The sequence below is a fragment of the Engystomops pustulosus genome, chromosome 9 (genome assembly GCF_040894005.1).
Source record: "Engystomops pustulosus chromosome 9, aEngPut4.maternal, whole genome shotgun sequence".
In the NCBI taxonomy this organism is placed as follows: domain Eukaryota; kingdom Metazoa; phylum Chordata; class Amphibia; order Anura; family Leptodactylidae; genus Engystomops; species Engystomops pustulosus.
The window spans coordinates 102,162,671-102,181,249 of record NC_092419.1 but is presented as its reverse complement, the minus strand read 5'-3'; the positions used below and the strand labels follow the sequence as shown (position 1 = coordinate 102,181,249).

Sequence of the window (18,579 nt, the reverse complement as noted above, 5' to 3'; positions counted from 1 at the left end):
ACATATTTCTAGATTTAAACACATCCCCCCCCCCCCCCAAAAAAAAAAAAAAAAAAAAAAATTTTTTTCAACTCCCAAATTGTCCTTACATCCTAACCCAACCCTAATGTACCCACAACCCAACAGCAGGAGTGAACATTGATGTCCAGGGATATGGACCTACCAGAGCCTACACGTAGCAGGGCCCATAGACTATCATGGGCTCGGAGCAATGATGCTTCCCCTCCAGTATGGCAGCAGCTTTCCTGGTGTTTATGCTGAAAAACATTGATGTAGCCGAACCTGTGCGATATCACACATAACATAATCCCCGCAGGTTGTGTGTAGCCCCCAGTCTTATAGCCCCCATTGTCTTGTGTGTGTCCCTCTGTTATGGATTCGACCCTTCATCTTAAGAATCATTTATTAGATGTACAGTATAATATCAGTATGATCACAGCTCTCTGTCCAGGCGAGGGTCAGGCCGCAGGTTCACTTCCACTGGATAATGGTCACTCACCTCCAGAGCCTGAGAGTGAGAGGAAATCCACCATTACATTTCATCCTGATAATGCAGGGACATTACTCATAGATCCTGGCCCTGCGATTGTGGTCATCATCTTATATTTGTTATCCATTTCCTCCTTCCCCTCTAACAATCAACTTTTACATTTATGTTAATGACCCTGTGGAGGGGGGGGGGGTTTACCAGAGCCCCTCTGTGCTGCAGCTTCATAGGCTGTTAGTGTGCATGGAGTATTTCCCCCTCCCAAAGTGTTAATTTTATTGGGGAGGTGGTCTAACAGCTCAGAGAGGCTCTGGAACTGCCCCCAGGAACCCTTCAGGCTTATTAGCATAATTATAAAAGGAAGGAGGCCATGGATGACAAATATAAGATGACCACAGACACATGAGAGTATTCCTAAAAAAAATCTACCATCAGGAAGTCCCTTAAAGGGATTGTTCTCATGACAGATGAGATGGAGTCAGTATTTTGCATGGACTGTGTGAATGAGGCCCTATATGACCCCATAGGCTACACAGGGGGGGGGGGGGGGGTTTGATATTAGACCAGTCTTACCTCCTCTTCCGATAAACCAAGTTTTTTCTTGAAGTTGAATGGTTTTGCAGAACCCGGGACAATCCCTTTAAGAAGTTCCTCACCGTGCACCACGATTCTTGAGGAGAGAGAAGCACAGTTACTTATCCCTATTGTCCATACAGATGACGCGTCTGCGTGTTGGGTATTACCGGTCATAGGCGCAGTGCGTCTTCTGCTTCACCGTCGTATCGTCCTGGTCACCGATCAGCCAATGGAAGGAGTCGCCGCTCCGGAGCTGAATCTTGCGCCAATCCTCAGCCGTAACGTAACCACAAGCCGCGTTCAGATCTCCCAGGAGCATAAGACTCTGATGTAATGGGGGGGGGGGGGGGAGGTAATTAAAGGGGTTGTCACCAAAACTTTACTTATTCCCTGATCCACAGAGTAGGGGATCGTCTGATAGAAGAGACTTGTACCTGACCCCAATGATCAGTCACTTATCCCCTACTGCGTGGCCTTCAGATTAGTATTACTAGCAGGGTCACCCCTTTAATAGGAGAGTCACCAGCTGTAACCCTATTAAACTGCTCACCCCTTAGGTAGGGGGATGAAATGTCGTTTCTAGAATTCCCTCTTTATATGAAATCTCACCCATTCTTTTTTAAATCTATAAAACTAAATCTCACATTTTACCTGAGATGAGTCATGTTGTGAGGCTGCAGCAGGTGCGTCACTGGCTTCAGCTATAGAATACTTAAAGGAAATCTACCATCAAAATCCAGCATGATTATTCATAGATCCAGACACCATGACTGTGGGAATCTGCTTATATTTGTAATCCATGGCTTCCCTTCCTTCCGAAATCAACTTTAAAATTATACTGATGAGACTGAAGGGCTCTGGGTGTGTTAACGGAGCCCTTTCGTGCTGTAACTTCACAGGCTATTACATGGTGTGGGCTGTGAATATGGGAGACATGCTCATTGTAACAGCCTGTGTAGCTACAGCACTGAGGGGCTCTGGAAACATCCACCAGATCCCTTCAGACTCATTAGCATAATTATAAAAGTTGATTTTCGAAGGAAGGAGGACATGGATAACCAATATAAGAAGATACCACAGTCACGGTGCCTGGACCTATGAGCGAGTGCCCCTGGTTTATCAGGATGGATTTGTTGGTAGATTTCCTTTAAGGCTTGTGGTTTTGTGATCTATAGAACAGGATATACATGGAGTTAAAGAAATAGGAGCTGAATCTTTATCTGCAGGTCATATTCTATATTTTTACTGTCTGTATATCTGGTTTGGTAGCTACAATTCCACAAGCCTGATGTGATCTAAAAGATAAGATACTTATCTTTAACATGACACCAGCAGCATGTTTTTAGGTGCTATAGAACAGAAGATAAGTGTGTCTGAGTTGGCACTCCCCCCTGCAGCTTCTATCTTGACTCTTCTCTGGTCATTGTCACATGACTTTGAAAGGAGATGATTTTTTTATATGAGTAAATGAGACTTAACATAAAGGAATGAATTCTAAAAAGAACATGAGGGGGTCCAATGTCTAATCCCTAAAACCAAGTGTTATAAACTATCAGGACTGTTCATAGAAGACATTTACGATGCTCCGTTAGGTTACACTAGAGGTAAGTGCCCCTGTACATACGCATCAGCTTTGCTTTGGACCCACCTGAATCTTCCAGCGACCCTTGACCTCCAGCATGACCTGCAGGAGCCTGTTGATCTCTGTGGCCGCTCGGCTCGGACACGTGTGCTGAGACATCAGGGCAAAGTCTTTGACAGCTGCAGAAAGTGAGAAGTTATTGTGCGAGTGACATGAAGGCTCCATCACTAGAGTCGCATATATCACCTGTAGTGGGCGAGTGGAAGCGGACGGCGAAGGGCTCCCTAGCGAAGGCTTCTGGGTGCTCCGGATGATCCTCCACATACTGATACCAGTCCATCACCTTCACCGTGTCCGACCTATAGTGTAACAAGATGTCAGTATAGGGGACCCGTAGTGATGGACAGGTGACGGATGTACCCAGGGCCGGATTAAAGGAGGGGCTCCTGGGGCTCGAGCCCCGGGGCCCCCACCACTCTTAATCCGGCCATGGATGTAAAAGTGTACCTGTAGATGAAGACGTACTGCTCCTTGTAGCTGTTCCTCCCCAGTCTCTTACTCTCCACGTGCTGGTAGCGGTGGCCGCTGTGCCATCTACAATAAGACGTGAGCCGCGTCATCTCCTACCACTACATCAGCTTCATTGATCTACTCATCAGGACAATAACTCCCATCATTACCTGTTGAGCTCATGCACAAGCGCAGGAATGGCTTCTCCCTTGGAGTCTCTCACCTCTTGGATGACGCTGATATCGCAGCGAGAAAGAATCTATAGACGACGTGAGAGATGATATTACAATGTAGCAGATCCGAGGTTCCAGGATATTGTGTGGTCCGCGGGTCACCCACCTTCACCAGGACACCCATTATCTTCTTATTAGATGCTTTGGCTTCTCCAAAACTCTTAATATTGAAAGCGCAGATCTTGAAGGCGGCCGAGGCCTGAAGGCACAGGAGGAGCGGGAGCAGGACGTGGGGTCTCATCACGACGCTGAGGACACAATGGGGGACATGTATTATCGTATCTGCACCTAAAAATGCAGAGATTTTAATTTTTTGGGGCGCAGAATTGTTGCGGATCATTTAGAATGAGTTTGCGCCAGAAAGAACAGATGTTTCCGACTATCCCAACTCCTCTGTCTTTTTTTGCCGCAAGTGGGCGTGGCCTAACTTTTCCACATTATCCGTCACATTTATGTGTATTTTGTCGGCATTTTTTGGCGCACAATAGACCAGGAAAAACATGGTCAGAGAGCAAAATTAAGGCGCAGTCCATGTAAGATTTTGGCGCATATCTCATTGATGTTGGCATTTTTATGGCGCACGACTGATTACCGTCTACCCATTAATTACTAACAGCTGTGCGCCATTTTAATACATCCGGGGACTGATCTCCGATGCCTACAGTCGTGCTTGCGCCAAAATTAGTAAATCCCCCCCAATGTATCAGTATCATACAGGTCCATCGCGTATAGACAGAAGGTCATGCACCTAGGAGATGCCACTTACCTGATTGTTCTGTGGGATCCGACCAAGGGGGGCAAGGTCCATCAAAATCGTATCATCGAGAAGAATAGTGGTCCTGGGGGGCTTTGGTGTGGACCCCTTTCTATGTCTGTAGTGGAGGTGGCACAAGCTTCTTCACGGTCAAGGAGGTTGAACACCAGGTTCTTGTTCAATAGATGACAGAGAGTATCAGATACGCGGAGACCTCAGAGGAGGACGACGCAGGACAGGCATGAGGGATGGGGAGCAGCGGAGTGTTATAAGTCACACACAATGTGGAGGCTGCTGTGTCAGTGCTCGCTCAGCAGGGTCCTGGCTCTGGAACAGAAGAGAATGGACAATGTGCCTCATACATGGGGCCCGTCCTGTGACCATCATCATCGTTACATCTCTTACTGTAATGTATCAGGACATCTCTGCAGGGCCGGTTTTAGACAAAGTGGGGCCCCAAAGTAAAACTTTTATGAACAGTCACATTCAGTATAGTATATCAGGAGGGGCCCTGGACAGGACAGGGGGCCCTGGGCAAATGCCCAGTTTTCCGGCCCTGCATCTGTGTACAGGAGGTTGTGTCGCTGTATAAGTCAGATGGGAGGACATGTTATTCCCATTCCCCAATAAAAGCCGGAGCCATTGGTTGTCTATAAGGTTTAATAGAGATAAATCGGGGCCCATTGCACTGACCTAAAAGAAGACCTTTCCTGAGCCGTCTTACCATGTGGAATATTAGGAGAAGATATTGTATCATTCATCTGTTATTCCTCCTGGAAATAGGGCAATGCTCTGCACAGTAGCAGGGAGAACGTCATGCACCCCCAATGTATACGGGTTCAGTCCTTAGTATGGCCGCCTTTATAAGGGGAGAGGTGCTTGTCGGGAGATGGAAGAAATCATGTAATGCAAATTCAGGATCCATCAAACCCCTGAGCAGAACTGGATCCCAGTGACCAGGACAAGCCATAAGAAGGGACACAGCACAAATGTATTCTAAAAATATTTATTGTTGTATCCGGTCACTTTAAAAAAAAAATTAATCATAGATCCAAAGCAAAGTGCAGAAATATTTACAATACAAAACATACTGGTAGGTGATTAGATTGTGAGCCCCATGGGGACAGGGACCGATTTGGCAAGTTCTGTGCAGCGCTGCGTAATCTGTAGGCACTATATACATAAAGGATTATTATTATTATTATTAGGCTATATTCACACTGCCGCTGCCCGTCGTACCGTAGTGGGCCCATGGCAGTGCCAGGAGAGAGGAGGAGGAGGTGATCGCCGTATTCCGGAGACAGATACGACATGTACCGCTCCCGTTGTATATATAAGTCGGCCACATATATACGTTCCCCATACGTTTGTGTGAATATAGCCTTACACTGATAAAATCCCCACATTGTATCTTACATGATCATCGTATTTTCTGTTTTTACCACCAGAGGGCATCACACTACAGGAACACATCGCCATCTAGTGGCACAGCAATGTAATACACATTGGGGCTTATTTACTAAGGATCGCGGATCGCACTTTCATCAGACTTTCCGTAATTTTTGGGGATTGCGCGGTTGTGACAGGTATTTAACAGGGGTCTCTGCTGGGATTGTGTCGCACAATGGGGGGCGTGCTATCGGACAATCTGACTGATTTGGAATGAGCGCGGGATTCAACTTTCAAATTGTGTCGCAACGCAATGCACTTACATGCACCGGGAAGAAGAACTCCGGCGGATCTGAGCGGGGAAGCGACACATGCAGGATATCGGGCGCACAATCTTAGTGAATCGCAGCAGATTGGGCATTTTCGTTGGACAATGCACTTTCAGGGAACTTCATCAGACAGGTCAGTAAATGTGCCCCATTGTTGGGAATAACCAATTTTAAAGGACATCTATCACCAGGATGAAGGATTGTAAACCAAGCACTGACATACTAGTGTGTGCCCCCTGTGCTGGATTTGCTTTCCCTTAAGCTTCCTTTGCCCTTGTTCTAAGAAAAAAGGCTTTAAAATTATGCAAATAAGCCCGTGGGGCTCCATTAACACCAATGGAGCCCAGAACCCCTCAGGCTCATTTGCATAATTTGTAAAGCCTTTTTTTGTAAAAAAACTAATCAAAACTGGATTTAAGAAGCTAAATGGAGAGCAGTTCATGCAGCGGGGGCACACACCAGTATGTCAGTGCTTGGTTTACAATCCTTCATCCTGGTGGTAGATGTCCAGAAATCCTGAGCCTTATAGGGGAGATGATTGGTTCTGCCAATCAGATGTTTCTCCTTTGTGGAGATGGGAATAATGTCTTTCCTATAAAAACCCTTTAATGATATGTAACATAATTATCCCTGAGTGGTGTCACCTCACAGTACAGAGGGGTCAGCATAGGGCAAGAGTTAGGGTGAACTCATACTCGCTGTCACAAGAAGGCACAGTGGGGGTCACTTAGGCCTCAGGACAGGGTCACGACCTGCGGGTGACTGAGATGTTATGGGCAGGTAAATCATGGCTACAAGAGAAAAAGGGAGCTGAAGGAGGCGGCTGCCCTGTGAGTCAATGTCCGACCTATGAAGAGCCACAAAACATGACAAAGAGTGCTAGGGGGGTCTACAAATGACAGGAGACACAATCATAGAGGTCAGGCCCTCAGGATCCAGTCCTGTAATGCCGAGGTTATAAAACCCCTATTTTCCTTACTCGTTTTGTGTACACAGCACCCTCCGTTCTGTATATATACACACTCTGCATGGTATATATATGAGCTGTGGGGCCAGCCCCAGTACACTGCTGCTACGACAGGGAACCCCAGGGGTACAGTAACTTGTATCAAGACTTATAGGAGGCTCCTTATACCGCAGGAGGACGAGAGGCTGAGGATGATGAGAATAAGAGATGGAAGAAGGGTCCGACAGCCGCCCAGGTCCATCTCCACCGGGTAATGGTCACTGACTTTCAGGGCCTAGGGGGGGATACAAAAAGACAGGATCAGTATGTTATCCATATGAGACTATAGGGGTACAGGCCATTACAGCCCCCCCCCCCCCCATACCTCTGCCTCACTGAGACGCAGCTCTTTTGTGAAGTTGTAGATTCCAGCCGATTTCACCAAATTTCTTAATTCCTCACCATAAATCACAATCCTAAAGGAGAGAGAGAGAGAGATATCTAATAATGGTTCCTTAAGGGGGGAACCAAGATGATTAATGGGGTTGTGACTGCTGAGACCCCTGGTGATTACAAGAAGGGTCCCATGAGGCAGCGGGTTGAGCCGGGACGGCTGGTGATGGCCGAATATAACAACACTTGGTTATTGCCATAGAGAATTAAGGGGGTGCAGGACATGATTGACCCCATTAGTCCCTACATTGAGATGAATGGACCCCCCATCCTCATTATTAGTAGGGGTCCTACTGGCAGGACCACCACTCCTCAGCACATTATCATTGGAGCTGTGGATAAAGGAGATCATTAAAGGTAGTGTCCATATTGGAGAATCTCCAGAAGATGTAAGTGTCTTATTCCCGTGCCCACCCTCTCTATGGCGCAGCGGTCAGGGGGAGATGCTTGTGCCCTCTCATAATGAATCTCCCCCATAGGGTTTTGAATAGTATCTGAATATAGGTTTCTAAACTAGAGACCCCCTTTGAGTAATTCTGGAAGGCGTGTACGAGACCCCGTCACCTGTCATAGGCGCAGCTGGTGCTCTCCTTCACGGTGGTGTCGGTGCCGTCACTTATCAGCCACTGGAAGTCAGGATCTTTAGATAATCGGAGAGACTTGGTCTTCTTCTTGGACAGATACTTGCAGCCGGCGTTGAAGTCTCCCATTAACACGACGTTCTGTACAGAGTAAAGATTAATCCTACTGATACAATGGAAACAACATGGCACCGAGCAGTGGGATCAATGAGGGACATCATACACTACAAGGACACTGAGCGTCACACTGAAACATTGTCACAACCCTGCAGCGAGGTCATTACATCTACTAATCGTTCATAATCCTTCTAATGAGGGAAAGATTCCCTCTCCTATGCACTTTAATACGCAGACGTCTCCAGCACCGGAGTTAAAGGGATATCCTGTCCTGGAACCTCCTGCTAGCAAGGCCATACACTATAATCCCAACCATTGTAGCAGAGTAGCAGCTCTAATATATGGTGTGGACACGGCTCTACCCTCTACATCACCGCCACTACATACAATGTACATATGGAGCTCTTATATGTAGGGGGTCTTCCAAAAATCTGAAAAACCTCCTGGGGTAATCAGAAGCTCCCCAACATCCAGACCCCAAGTGATGGACCCAACATGGGTGGCCGCACCTTACATCTCCAGCGCCTCCGGACCTCTGTGAAGACGTCGTAAAGAGCCTCCAGCTCGGTCCCGGCTTTCTCTGGTTCTGTGTGCTGCGGGATGATAACCAGATCCGGGAGGGCTGCAGAGAGAAGCCTCAAAACAATCAATGGTTAAAATCTCCCCCTGAGAAGAGCGACGCCTGGAGGTGGTGAAGTGTATTAAACTACAGAAGTACAAAAAGACCAAAGAAAAATACACGACTGATCATCATCCCGATCACTGACCTGTCAACTCCAGAGCAAAGCGAACGATGTAAGGTTCTCGAGCGAACACGTCCGGAGCGGATGTATCGTTATCTTCATACTTGTACTGATCTCTTACTGTGACCATGAATGACCTACAGGAGTATAAGGATGAGCTATTATTTATCTCTACTTAAGGCTCCGTGACTCCACCCCTCTCCATAGACCACTATGTAATGTGAATCCCTGGTGAGCTCCAGACCCTGGGGAAGGAGACCTAGCTGCTGTGACTCCTGCCCTCTCCATAGACTACTATGTAACATGAATCCTCGGTGAGCTCCAGACCCTGGGGAAGGAGACCTAGCTGCTGTGACTCCTGCCCTCTCCATAGACTACTATGTAATGTGAATCCTCGGTGAGCTCCAGACCCTGGGGAAGGAGACCTAGCTGCTGTGACTCCTGCCCTCTCCATAGACTACTATGTAACATGAATCCTCGGTGAGCTCCAGACCCTGGGGAAGGAGACCTAGCTGCTGTGACTCCTGCCCTCTCCATAGACTACTATGTAACATGAATCCTCGGTGAACTCCAGACCCTGGGGAAGGAGACCTAGCTGCTGTGACTCCTGCCCTCTCCATAGACTACTATGTAACATGAATCCTTGGTGAGCTCCAGAATAGAGCAGTGATGGAGGCACATATCTCTGATAACCTATATTAGGCTACATTCACACAAACGTGTGCCCGCCATTCAGCGGGCACACCTCGGCGCTCGGGGGAGGAGGAGGGGGTGAGTGCTGCTTGCTCCCGCCCCTTTCCATAGAGATACATGGCGCATGGCACCATAATACAGGGAAAGATAGGACATGTCCTATCTTTTCTCCGGGCACGGAACAGTACGGTGCCGCATGTGTGCTGTATCGTACAGCTCCGTGGGCCAATTGCCGGCCTATGTGGGACATATATACGGCCGCAAGCTTGCGGCCGTATATACGTCCCCCAACAGTTTCCAGTAGTCACTTGTACTATAGATTGATGCAAATATTATTTTAATATTACTGATCATTTAAAGGAAATCTACCATTTGATTTGATGCATTATGAGCCAAACATACTTGAAAATGCTGCAGCTACACTGATGCAGAAACATATCTTGTTTAATCCCTGATCCGAGTGGTTTTGCTGATGAAATAATTATAAAATTATGATAATGAGGCTCTGTCGCTCCCGTGGCTGCCCCGGCGCTTTTCTTCAACCCAATTACTGCTCCAGTCTTGTCCAGCCCAGCAAAAGCCGAGAACATGTCATCCCTGTGTTGTCCCTGACAGGCAGAAGTAATCAATGGCTGCACCATCCCCCAGCTGCTGTGTATAAGTCGTCCAGCTCAGGTTGATTAGTCCCGTCTGGACGGTTCAGGAAGCTCTGTGAAACACAGCAGCCAGTCTACACCCAGCTTTCCCAAGGTCCTGAATTTTATAATAGTTTTTTGAGCAAAACCGCTCGGTTCAGGGATTAAACAAGATATGTTTCTGCCTCAGTGCAGCTACAGCATTCTCAAGTCTACAAATGGTAGATTTCCTTTAAGCTGACAATATACTTTGAATAAAAGAATTTTGGAGAAATGTCTCATCACCCTAATGACTGGGGGTGTCCCTAATAACCATTGGTGAGAGTAGAAATGAAAAATTGGGCGACTGGATTTCAACATGTCCAATCCTATTATGGCCTGTGAAGAATACATGAGTGGGGGAAGGGATTACAACACTGACTTGTATATGAAGACATATTGCTCGGTGTAGGACTTGCGCCCGAGGGGGGGGCTGCTCACTGCTAAGAATTCGTCCTTTGGTCTGTAAGGAGAAGAACAGGGTTGATACCAGACTGACTTTTCCGGATTCTTACCTACGATATAGATATAGAAGGTCTCACCTGTTGAGGACAGACATGAGCTTGGACACTACGGTTCCTTTAGGATCGTGCACTTCCTGAAGAAGACAGATGTCACATCGCTGCACGATCTTCACCGGGACAGATAACAGGGAATCAGGCACCAAGTAACGGAGCCGCAGAGTATCGCTACCTGGTAAATCTCATGTCTTTGTTCCCTTCTTACCTTTACCACGACATTAAGGATTTCATCATTGGCGACTTTCTTCTCTCCGAAGTGTTGGCCATTAAAGGCGCAGATCCTGAATGGCGTCACGTATGACCCCAGGGTGCAAAGGGTGAGGAGGTGGAAGAAGCCGAACATGATCGTCTGGTATCCCTGGAAGACAGAGGCTGGAGATGATTATAATATATAATAGACCACATAGTGGGGGACAACGCTCTGTAATAGAACTTTTCAGGATGTTGGACGGTTTTAGATTATACAATAATATAAATTGTGTTGTTTCAATCGTAGACTTTACCCTGCCTGGCAAGAGCTGTGCATGAGCGTGCCAACATATCCCAGGGACCTCACTGCCACTGACGTGACACTGCCTGTGACAGCACTGCTGCTACTACACTACACACTCCTCTATCTATCCCTACATACAGCCACAAGTCTTACCAGCTGGACTCTTCCTCACACATTCCCACTATCAGCATCTTCTTGGTGTGGTGTCTACAGGCTACACCCAGCGCCAGAGACACAACGCCCGCAGGAGGTCACTGCAGCCACACACACATGTCCTCTGACTATGGAGCTCGCCCGCTGGCATACATCAAGTATTTTGTGTCCGGAGGTATGGGAGGAGTGTGCCTCACCCTGGCCGGACAACCCATGGATACAGTCAAGGTGAGTGCTGCCCGTCTTCAAGATGGGATGGGGTAAATAGAGTAATAAAGGGGATGTCACTGTGTCATTAAAGGGGTATTCTAGTACTGAATAGGTTATAGGAGATAAGACCCCTATGAATCAGCAGGTTATAACTGGGACATTGATCACAACAAATGAATGAAGCAGCTATAGAAATCTGCTCCGGTGTATAGTAATATCCACAGATCTCCGCATATTCTTATGCTGATGGGATATAGGGAGCACGGATACCTATAGAGACGTTATGTGTTATCTCCAGTCTCAGATCTGGGAGTGTCTGCTGTACTATTATCAGTCATTCAGCAGCCAACTCTGACCAAAGAGGGGGGGTTACTATCTCTCCTATATACCATATATATATATATATATATATACATGGTCTATGAGATACGCGATCAGAATACCTTCTCATTAAACATGTTACGTATTGAAAGAGCTTCTTCCGTTTGCCTTAAAATTCTGCAAAGTTTGTGAAAATAGACATTTAAAGTTTTTACGTCGAAGGCCTAATACGCAGTAGAATTCAGGGTTTACTACAACTAGATCTTTTCTGCAAAATCTCTGATACATTCTCGATGCCCCGATACATTGTAACAAACTAGGAGATCCGTGTTATCTCCAATGTAGATCTGTAAGCAAACAGAGATCCAGAAAACGTCCCTAAAGGTTTCCAAAGTTGCAGAACTTTCCATTATACATTGATGGATATTGGATCTCGCTCCTGGGGTAACATTCCTTAAAATCTGCAGAGTCAATATTGGAAAACAAACAAAGAAATTCCCTTAACAAGACTGTGTCAGGGAGTTGGTGGGGGGTCCCTGGTGTGTGGACCGAGCTATGGTGTAATACTGTGATACCTGCGTCTCCAGGTGAATCTACAGATCCAGGCCCCGGCTGTCGGAGGACGCGCGCTTCAGTATAATAACACTATGGACTGCTTCCGCAAAATCGTCTCCCGACAGGTGAGTGTATCCAAAGCCGACTGACCCGCTGCAGCCTAGAAAGAGGGGTCAGAGGATGAGTAATGGCTAAACTGACCGGGGACTGCCCTCGGAGCAGGACATTTCACAATCCAGCACCAGGCGTGGAGAGACACCAGGTACACGGCCTTGTGTTATCATGTACAGATCCCATACTAGATGTGCATTATACTACAGGAAGAAATCTACTCCCCACTGATCCGGAGAGTGATGTGACCTCAGTACTCGTTTAGTAATGCAGCCCCATAACTATCTCGGTATTGTTAAGGTTCTCAGAGATTGGACCCCCATGTCCATAATGCTGTGGTATTTGGAAATAATATGCCTTCACATGATGAAATCCATATAGTGCCTGATAGGAGGGGGTCTGACTGCTGGGATCACAACAAACATAAGCTCCTTGTAACATAGGTCTGCACAGCCACCATTCACACCGGGCACAAGCCATCCCTATTCTTATTAGTAGGGTGGTCCCAATCAGACCCTGAATAAGTTATAGCAGAAAAGAACCAGAGAGATATTTGTGGACCCGGCACCTAAAAACATGCAATAGTGCCAACTAGCTGAAGCGGTGGGAGTAACGTTCTGCTGCGTCTAGCCCCAAGGCTGGGAGGTCCCAGTGTATAATAATTATTATATAATAATGATAGGAGGGGCAGAGCAAGGCTGACGTGCTGTACAATAGATAAAATAGAGGCGACGGCAGGGAAAATGGAGATGAGGGTTCATTTATTTGGTATATAAATGGGGCTACGCACTTCAACACCAAAGAAGCGTCTTCATTAGGCCAAAATACATCCACAACTGGAAGGGAACACCTGACGGAACAGGTAAAGTTCATCCGGAAGGATACATCCCATACGTTCCCGAGATCGCGCATCTTGGCCGGAGTTACTGCGCATGCGCAGAACTCCGGCTTCTCGGGGTAGGTCACAGGGTAGGCGGGGGAAAGCAGCTACTGGGGCGTGGAGTAGCCGCGCCGTGTAGCCTCGTATCCGGCTACTCCACGCCCCGGTAGTCGCTTAATTAAATTAACATATTAGCGCAATAAAGTTTATGGTACGCTAGCGGGGATTAGCTTTAAAAAGGGCTATCCTCACGTCCCATACATCCACCTACCACCCGATCTACCTTTATAGGTAGATTCGTGGTGGTAGGTGCCCTTTAAGTCTGACCATGAATCTATGAATTATGCGGAGGACTAGCTGGATGAGTGTAAGCCAGACCCTGTATATAAGTGATAATTTGTATAACAGTTCTGTTGCTCCTGACCCTAATATAGCCTCTACCCCTTCCCAGAAGAGAGGGTCAGTTATCCCGACAAGAAAATGCACAAGCCCAAAGAGGAGCAGATGGCACCAGTGACACGGCGGAGCAGCCGCCCACGTACTGTATGATGATAGCGGGCAGTGATCCGGTTCCATCATTCTACAAATACACATCCAATATGGCCACTTCCTTTGGCTCATAAATGTCAGTGGTCGTACACACTACATAATCTGTGCCTTCAGATTTGACCTTAGTGTCTGGCAGCGGATCCTCCTCTCTACCTATCCTGCGCACATGCACACTCAGCCAGGCTATAAATGAAAGTGTATCGGGGACACTGAGAAATAGCTGGAGTGCAGATTGAGCCATACGGCCTGCATTAGCACCACAGAAAGAACAGTCATCTTTTAGACTATAGCCAGCTTAAAGGGATATTCCACGTTTAAAACACTCACCCCTTATTCTTAGCATAGGTGATCAATAATAGATTGTCAGGAGTCTGACACCCAGTGACCTGATGTAGCCATGAAGCTCTATTCATAGTTCAGTCCTATTCTAGTGTAATACCAAGCACAGCCACTGTGGTATGAGTGGCGTTGTTCTCGGTGAGAAGTGAAGAGACTATAGCGCTGGTCTGGGTTCTGCGGTCTTTTCATACTACAAATTCTGGCTTTCATGTACATTCAGCCAAAAGTAATCCTCAGGCAGAAGTCATGATCTCAGAAAATTTGCACAGATTTCAGGGTTTCTGCCCCTTCCCGGTGGCACAGGTGGCATCTTTTCCTGCACCCTATAAATATCTGCACGTATAAGCTGCTGAGAACACCCGCAGTAGAGTCACCCAGTAACATTATACTATTAGATCTACAAACCCCAAACCTAGGAAGCCGGACAGTAACAATGTATCTGCAGGCTTCCTGCACCTCACCTCCATATCCCGGGCTCCGCTCCCTCTCTTATCCGAATATGAGTCACTGGGAGGGGTAATAAGAAGAGGCCCCCCCATCCCAGACCAGCGGCTGTGACACAGGGCGGATCTAATGTGAAGCAGGAAGAGGTGGGATGTCATGTCCACATATGGATCATGTAGTAATCCAGGTCCCATGCAGAGAGGGACAGAGAGAGACAGAGACAGACAGAGACCGAGAGAGAGACAGAGACAAGAGAGAGAGAGACAGAGAGAGATAGACAGAGAACGAGAAAGACCGAGAGAGAGAGAAAGACAGAGAGAGAGACACAGACAGAGAGACAGAGACAGACAGAGAGAGACCGAGAGAGAGACAGACAGAGAAAGAGACAGAGAGAGAGACACAGAGAGAGACAGACAGAGAAAGAGACAGAGAGAGAGACACAGAGAGAGACACAGAGAGAGACACAGAGAGAGAGACAGAGAGACACAGCCGACAACCTAAAGGCAGAGATCCAGGACTGTGGTTTGTTACAGGAAGTTTACAGGAAACCAATATAGTTGCAACATGTTGTGTATGTATAACGGTCACACTGATACACAAGTATCCGATACTTAGATACAGTCTAGGAATTGGAAATCTTGTGATAACCCTGCACCAGCCCCCGATTTCCAGATGCGGAAACTGCACATACATTGTGCACAGGACCACTGAGAAAATCCTGCACATTGTACACAGGACCACTGAGCCAGTCCTGCACATTGTACACAGGACCACTGAGCCAGTCCTGCACATTGTACACAGGACCACTGAGCCAGTCCCGCACATTGTACACAGGACCACTGAGCCAGTCCCGCACATTGTGCACATGACCACTGAGCCAATCCCGCACATTGTGCACATGACCACTGAGCCAATCCCGCACATTGTGCACATGACCACTGAGCCAATCCCGCAGCCATAATGAATCCTAATAAACACCATGTGAAGCTCGGTGGTAATGTGCACAGTGAAGGTAACGTCATTACATCCAGGAATGTACACGCTCCGATCCATTTTTCCATGTTTTCCCATACTAATTCTCTAATAATCCATGCATTGTTATTTCCCCCCTTAGGGACTATGGGGTCTCTACAAAGGGATGGGAGCCCCCCTGGCAGGAGTCACCCCTATAATGGCAATGACGTTTTTTGGCTTCAGCCTTGGGAAGAAGCTACAGCAGACTCATCCACAGGAGAAGCTGAGGTGAGAGGTCACATGTCTATGAGGTGAGAGGTCACATGTGGATGGTCTATGTATTATGCCAGAGCCCCTCCACGGCCATGTGTGATGCAATAACTTATTATACCCTGCAGGGCGCACCAGGTCTTCATAGCGGGGGGTCTGTCAGGACTGTGCACCGCCATCATTGTGGTCCCTGCCGAAAGGATCAAGTGCCTGCTGCAGGTAATGTCCACACGTTATAGAGGAATGAAGGCTCAACAGCTGCTGCAGAACTACAAAACCCAGCATGCCCTCTATGCCTATGACTCTCCGGGCATGCTGGGAGTTGTAGTGTTGCACCAGCACAGCTCTGGACTATGTGCTCAGTACCTTCTTCTCATCCTAAGGCTCAAGCGAACAGCGCACAGAAGAGATTTTCGGGGCCTGTAGATTGTGCCAGGCAGCTGTTTCAGGAGATGGGCCTCCGCAGCTTGTACAGGGGTACAGTACTCACCCTCCTGAGAGGTAACTACCGCCTCACACATAGATAATGGGCTTTTCTAGATGTGCTGCGGTTATTCCCATCTGGTCACATTCTTCTATGGCTTTATGTTCATGGAGGTCTAACCTGACACCGGGAATGGAGGTGCTGTAACAATGGCGCCCCCATCTGGAGCCGAGCTTACAAGAATATCCTCTTCTCCACCAGATATCCCGGCTACCGGCGTGTATTTCATGAGTTATGAGTTAATGAAGGAGAAGATGACACCACACGGAGGAAGGTGAGTTGTGACGTTGTGGATACCACACTGATATACTGACCACTAGGTGGCGCTATCTACTTAGTGCAGAAGGGGCTTAAAGGATTATGCTGCCCTATGATGGATCGAGATGTCAAAGCTCTGTACTAAGCCCCTTACCGTCCTCCGCAGAGTCAGTGACCTCAGTGTCGCCCGGATTCTGCTCGCCGGAGGGGTGGCCGGCATCTGCAACTGGATAGTAGCCATTCCTATGGATGTGCTCAAGTCACGCTTCCAGACAGGTGAGTAACTCCATCCACACTCTTCTATCACTTCAGTACATTTGGAAATTAGGACTGTTAGACTGGATGCAATTGTAACAAACCCTCAGCTGGGGGAAGTCTCCTTTCAATGAACTGACAGCAAGCGGAGCTCTTAAAACCAGTGAATAGAGAATTTCTCTATATTGGTTCTATTTATCTCTAGCCTCTTAGTTCACAAACTGGTTTACTTAGATTTTTAACCACTTACCGTCTGATTCCAGCCCCGGAGAGCAGATACAGGAGAGTCGCAGATGTTTTCAGGGAAGTCCTGAGAGATGAGGGACCCCGAGGTCTGTACAAGGGATTCACAGCTGCCATGTTACGAGCCTTCCCAGCCAACGCCGTGAGTACAGAGTCTATATATAGACAGAGTCTATTATATAATGTAATTATATAATGCAAGTCAGTGTGGGGGGCAGAGAGGGGAGTGTGGGGGGCAGAGAGGGGAGTGTGGGGTTGGGGGGACTCCCCTGCTGGTTCCCCACTGAGCCACTTCTTATCTTCTTTTATTTCAGGCTTGTTTCCTCGGATTTGAGGTATCTATGAAGTTCCTAAATTGGCTGTTCCCGGATGGATGACACCCTAGTAGTGTTCAATACTGTGCAGCACCCCAAAACACGAACTGTGAAGCATCCTAAAAACCTTCATTCCAGCTCTCTAACAAAACATAGACCCCAGCACAGCACCTCAACACCAGAGCTCTAACACAGAACAGCCCCCCCCCCCAACACCAGAGCTCTAACACAGAACAGCCCCCCCCCCAACACCAGAGCTCTAACACAGAACACCCCCCCCCTCCCAAAACCAGAGCTCTGACACAGAACAACCCCCCTAAGGAACCTCAAGAGTGAAGTTCTGTGAATATGGAGCACCCAGAGAAAGCCCCTACGTGACCTGTGGATATGTACAACTCCTAGAACCCTTGGGAGCAGATGCCTTTGAATCTACAGAACCCAAGTAAATCTCAACATTGGACCCCTGTCACTGTGAAACCCCCAACATCATCTTTGATAGTGGAGCTCCCCCAAAAAAGTCTAGACCAAAGAACGTGCGGTTCACTCAATAAATTGTAATAAAATCATTTTGTAATATTCCCCGAGTTCTATAGATTGTATACTGTCTGGTACTCGGGGGTCATTTTGCTAATCAGCTTTTTATGCCGTGTTTTTTTTTTTTATAAAGGCTTTTAAAATTATGCAAATGAGCCCAAGGGGCTCTGGGCTCCATAGGTGTTAAAGGGGTTTTCCCATGAAGGAACAAAGCCCTATCCAGGCCCTAACCTGCGGATGAGGCCTTACTTGCTTTTGCAGGCAAACCAGAGTCTAGAGCCCAACAAGCTCATTTTTGCATAATTTTAAAGCCTTTCTTTCTTAAAAACAAGGGCATAGGAAGCTTAAAGGGAACCTGTCACCAGGGATCTAATTTCCACTAAAGACAGGTTGCAAAAGCCCATTACAGCTGCAGTGCAAATATGTCTTTCTGCTTTTTCTAAGCATTTGCATTATAATATTATTGTGTGTTATAACTTACCTTGCACCCTGACATAGTCCTCTGTGTAGTTCCAGGGGTTCTGCTTTGATTTTTATGCATTTCAAAAAACAACATGTGAGTTGTCTGTACTGCAGGCTGCCCCCATCTTTGTGCTCCTGTACAGCTCCTCCTCCTGCTCCTTA

General features: G+C 47.3%; 2 protein-coding genes across 6 annotated transcripts; one reads left to right on the top strand and one right to left on the bottom strand.

Moving 5' to 3' along the window:
* Window positions 1-385: 385 nt before the first annotated feature.
* Window positions 386-15,171, bottom strand: LOC140077636 (deoxyribonuclease gamma-like). Of its 4 annotated transcripts, none has more exons than XM_072124948.1 (10): window positions 6,840-6,972; window positions 4,155-4,469; window positions 3,495-3,636; window positions 3,326-3,414; window positions 3,153-3,239; window positions 2,892-3,004; window positions 2,712-2,824; window positions 1,231-1,388; window positions 1,061-1,157; window positions 386-508 (listed from the first exon to the last, which is right to left on the bottom strand). In XM_072124948.1, exons 3-10 carry the CDS (start codon window positions 3,627-3,629, stop codon window positions 434-436), a joined length of 867 nt encoding a protein of 288 aa, XP_071981049.1. In that variant the 5' UTR covers window positions 3,630-3,636; window positions 4,155-4,469; window positions 6,840-6,972; the 3' UTR covers window positions 386-433. The 4 variants fall into 4 exon arrangements, 3 of the variants coding, with proteins under 3 accessions (XP_071981049.1, XP_071981048.1, XP_071981047.1); XR_011849803.1 differs by lacking the exons at window positions 386-508; window positions 1,061-1,157; window positions 1,231-1,388; ... (3 more) ...; window positions 3,326-3,414; window positions 3,495-3,636 and adding exons at window positions 7,192-7,282; window positions 7,824-7,981; window positions 8,467-8,579; ... (3 more) ...; window positions 10,794-10,946; window positions 14,661-15,170 and having other exon boundaries at window positions 4,159-4,469; window positions 6,840-7,101; XM_072124947.1 differs by lacking the exons at window positions 386-508; window positions 1,061-1,157; window positions 1,231-1,388; ... (4 more) ...; window positions 3,495-3,636; window positions 6,840-6,972 and adding exons at window positions 6,996-7,101; window positions 7,192-7,282; window positions 7,824-7,981; ... (4 more) ...; window positions 10,794-10,946; window positions 14,661-15,171 and having other exon boundaries at window positions 4,159-4,469.
* Window positions 10,941-17,992, top strand: LOC140077637 (mitochondrial carnitine/acylcarnitine carrier protein-like). Of its 2 annotated transcripts, XM_072124950.1 has the most exons (9): window positions 10,941-11,462; window positions 12,353-12,445; window positions 15,758-15,885; window positions 15,996-16,086; window positions 16,251-16,368; window positions 16,553-16,625; window positions 16,776-16,885; window positions 17,128-17,249; window positions 17,422-17,988. In XM_072124950.1, the coding sequence occupies exons 1-9, from the start codon at window positions 11,352-11,354 to the stop codon at window positions 17,482-17,484; spliced, it is 909 nt and encodes a 302-aa protein (XP_071981051.1). In that variant the 5' UTR covers window positions 10,941-11,351; the 3' UTR covers window positions 17,485-17,988. The 2 variants fall into 2 exon arrangements, with proteins under 2 accessions (XP_071981051.1, XP_071981052.1); XM_072124951.1 differs by lacking the exons at window positions 10,941-11,462; window positions 12,353-12,445 and adding an exon at window positions 15,555-15,655 and having other exon boundaries at window positions 15,758-15,908; window positions 17,422-17,992.
* The last annotated feature ends 587 nt before the right edge of the window (window positions 17,993-18,579 follow it).

Coding starts and splice junctions, on each gene's coding strand:
- LOC140077637 (XM_072124950.1), top strand. CDS start 11,352: ATGTCCTCTGACTATGGAGCTCGCCCGCTGGCATACATCAAGTATTTT. Junction 12,446..15,757: donor GCAAAATCGTCTCCCGACAG/GTGAGTGTATCC, acceptor TTCCCCCCTTAG/GGACTATGGGGTCTCTACAA. Junction 16,369..16,552: donor AGTACTCACCCTCCTGAGAG/GTAACTACCGCC, acceptor CTTCTCCACCAG/ATATCCCGGCTACCGGCGTG.
- LOC140077636 (XM_072124946.1), bottom strand. CDS start 14,837: ATGGGACCTGGATTACTACATGATCCATATGTGGACATGACATCCCAC. Junction 7,283..7,823: donor ACCAGCTGCGCCTATGACAG/GTGACGGGGTCT, acceptor TCTCTCCTTTAG/GATTGTGATTTATGGTGAGG. Junction 7,102..7,191: donor TGCGTCTCAGTGAGGCAGAG/GTATGGGGGGGG, acceptor ATCCCCCCCTAG/GCCCTGAAAGTCAGTGACCA.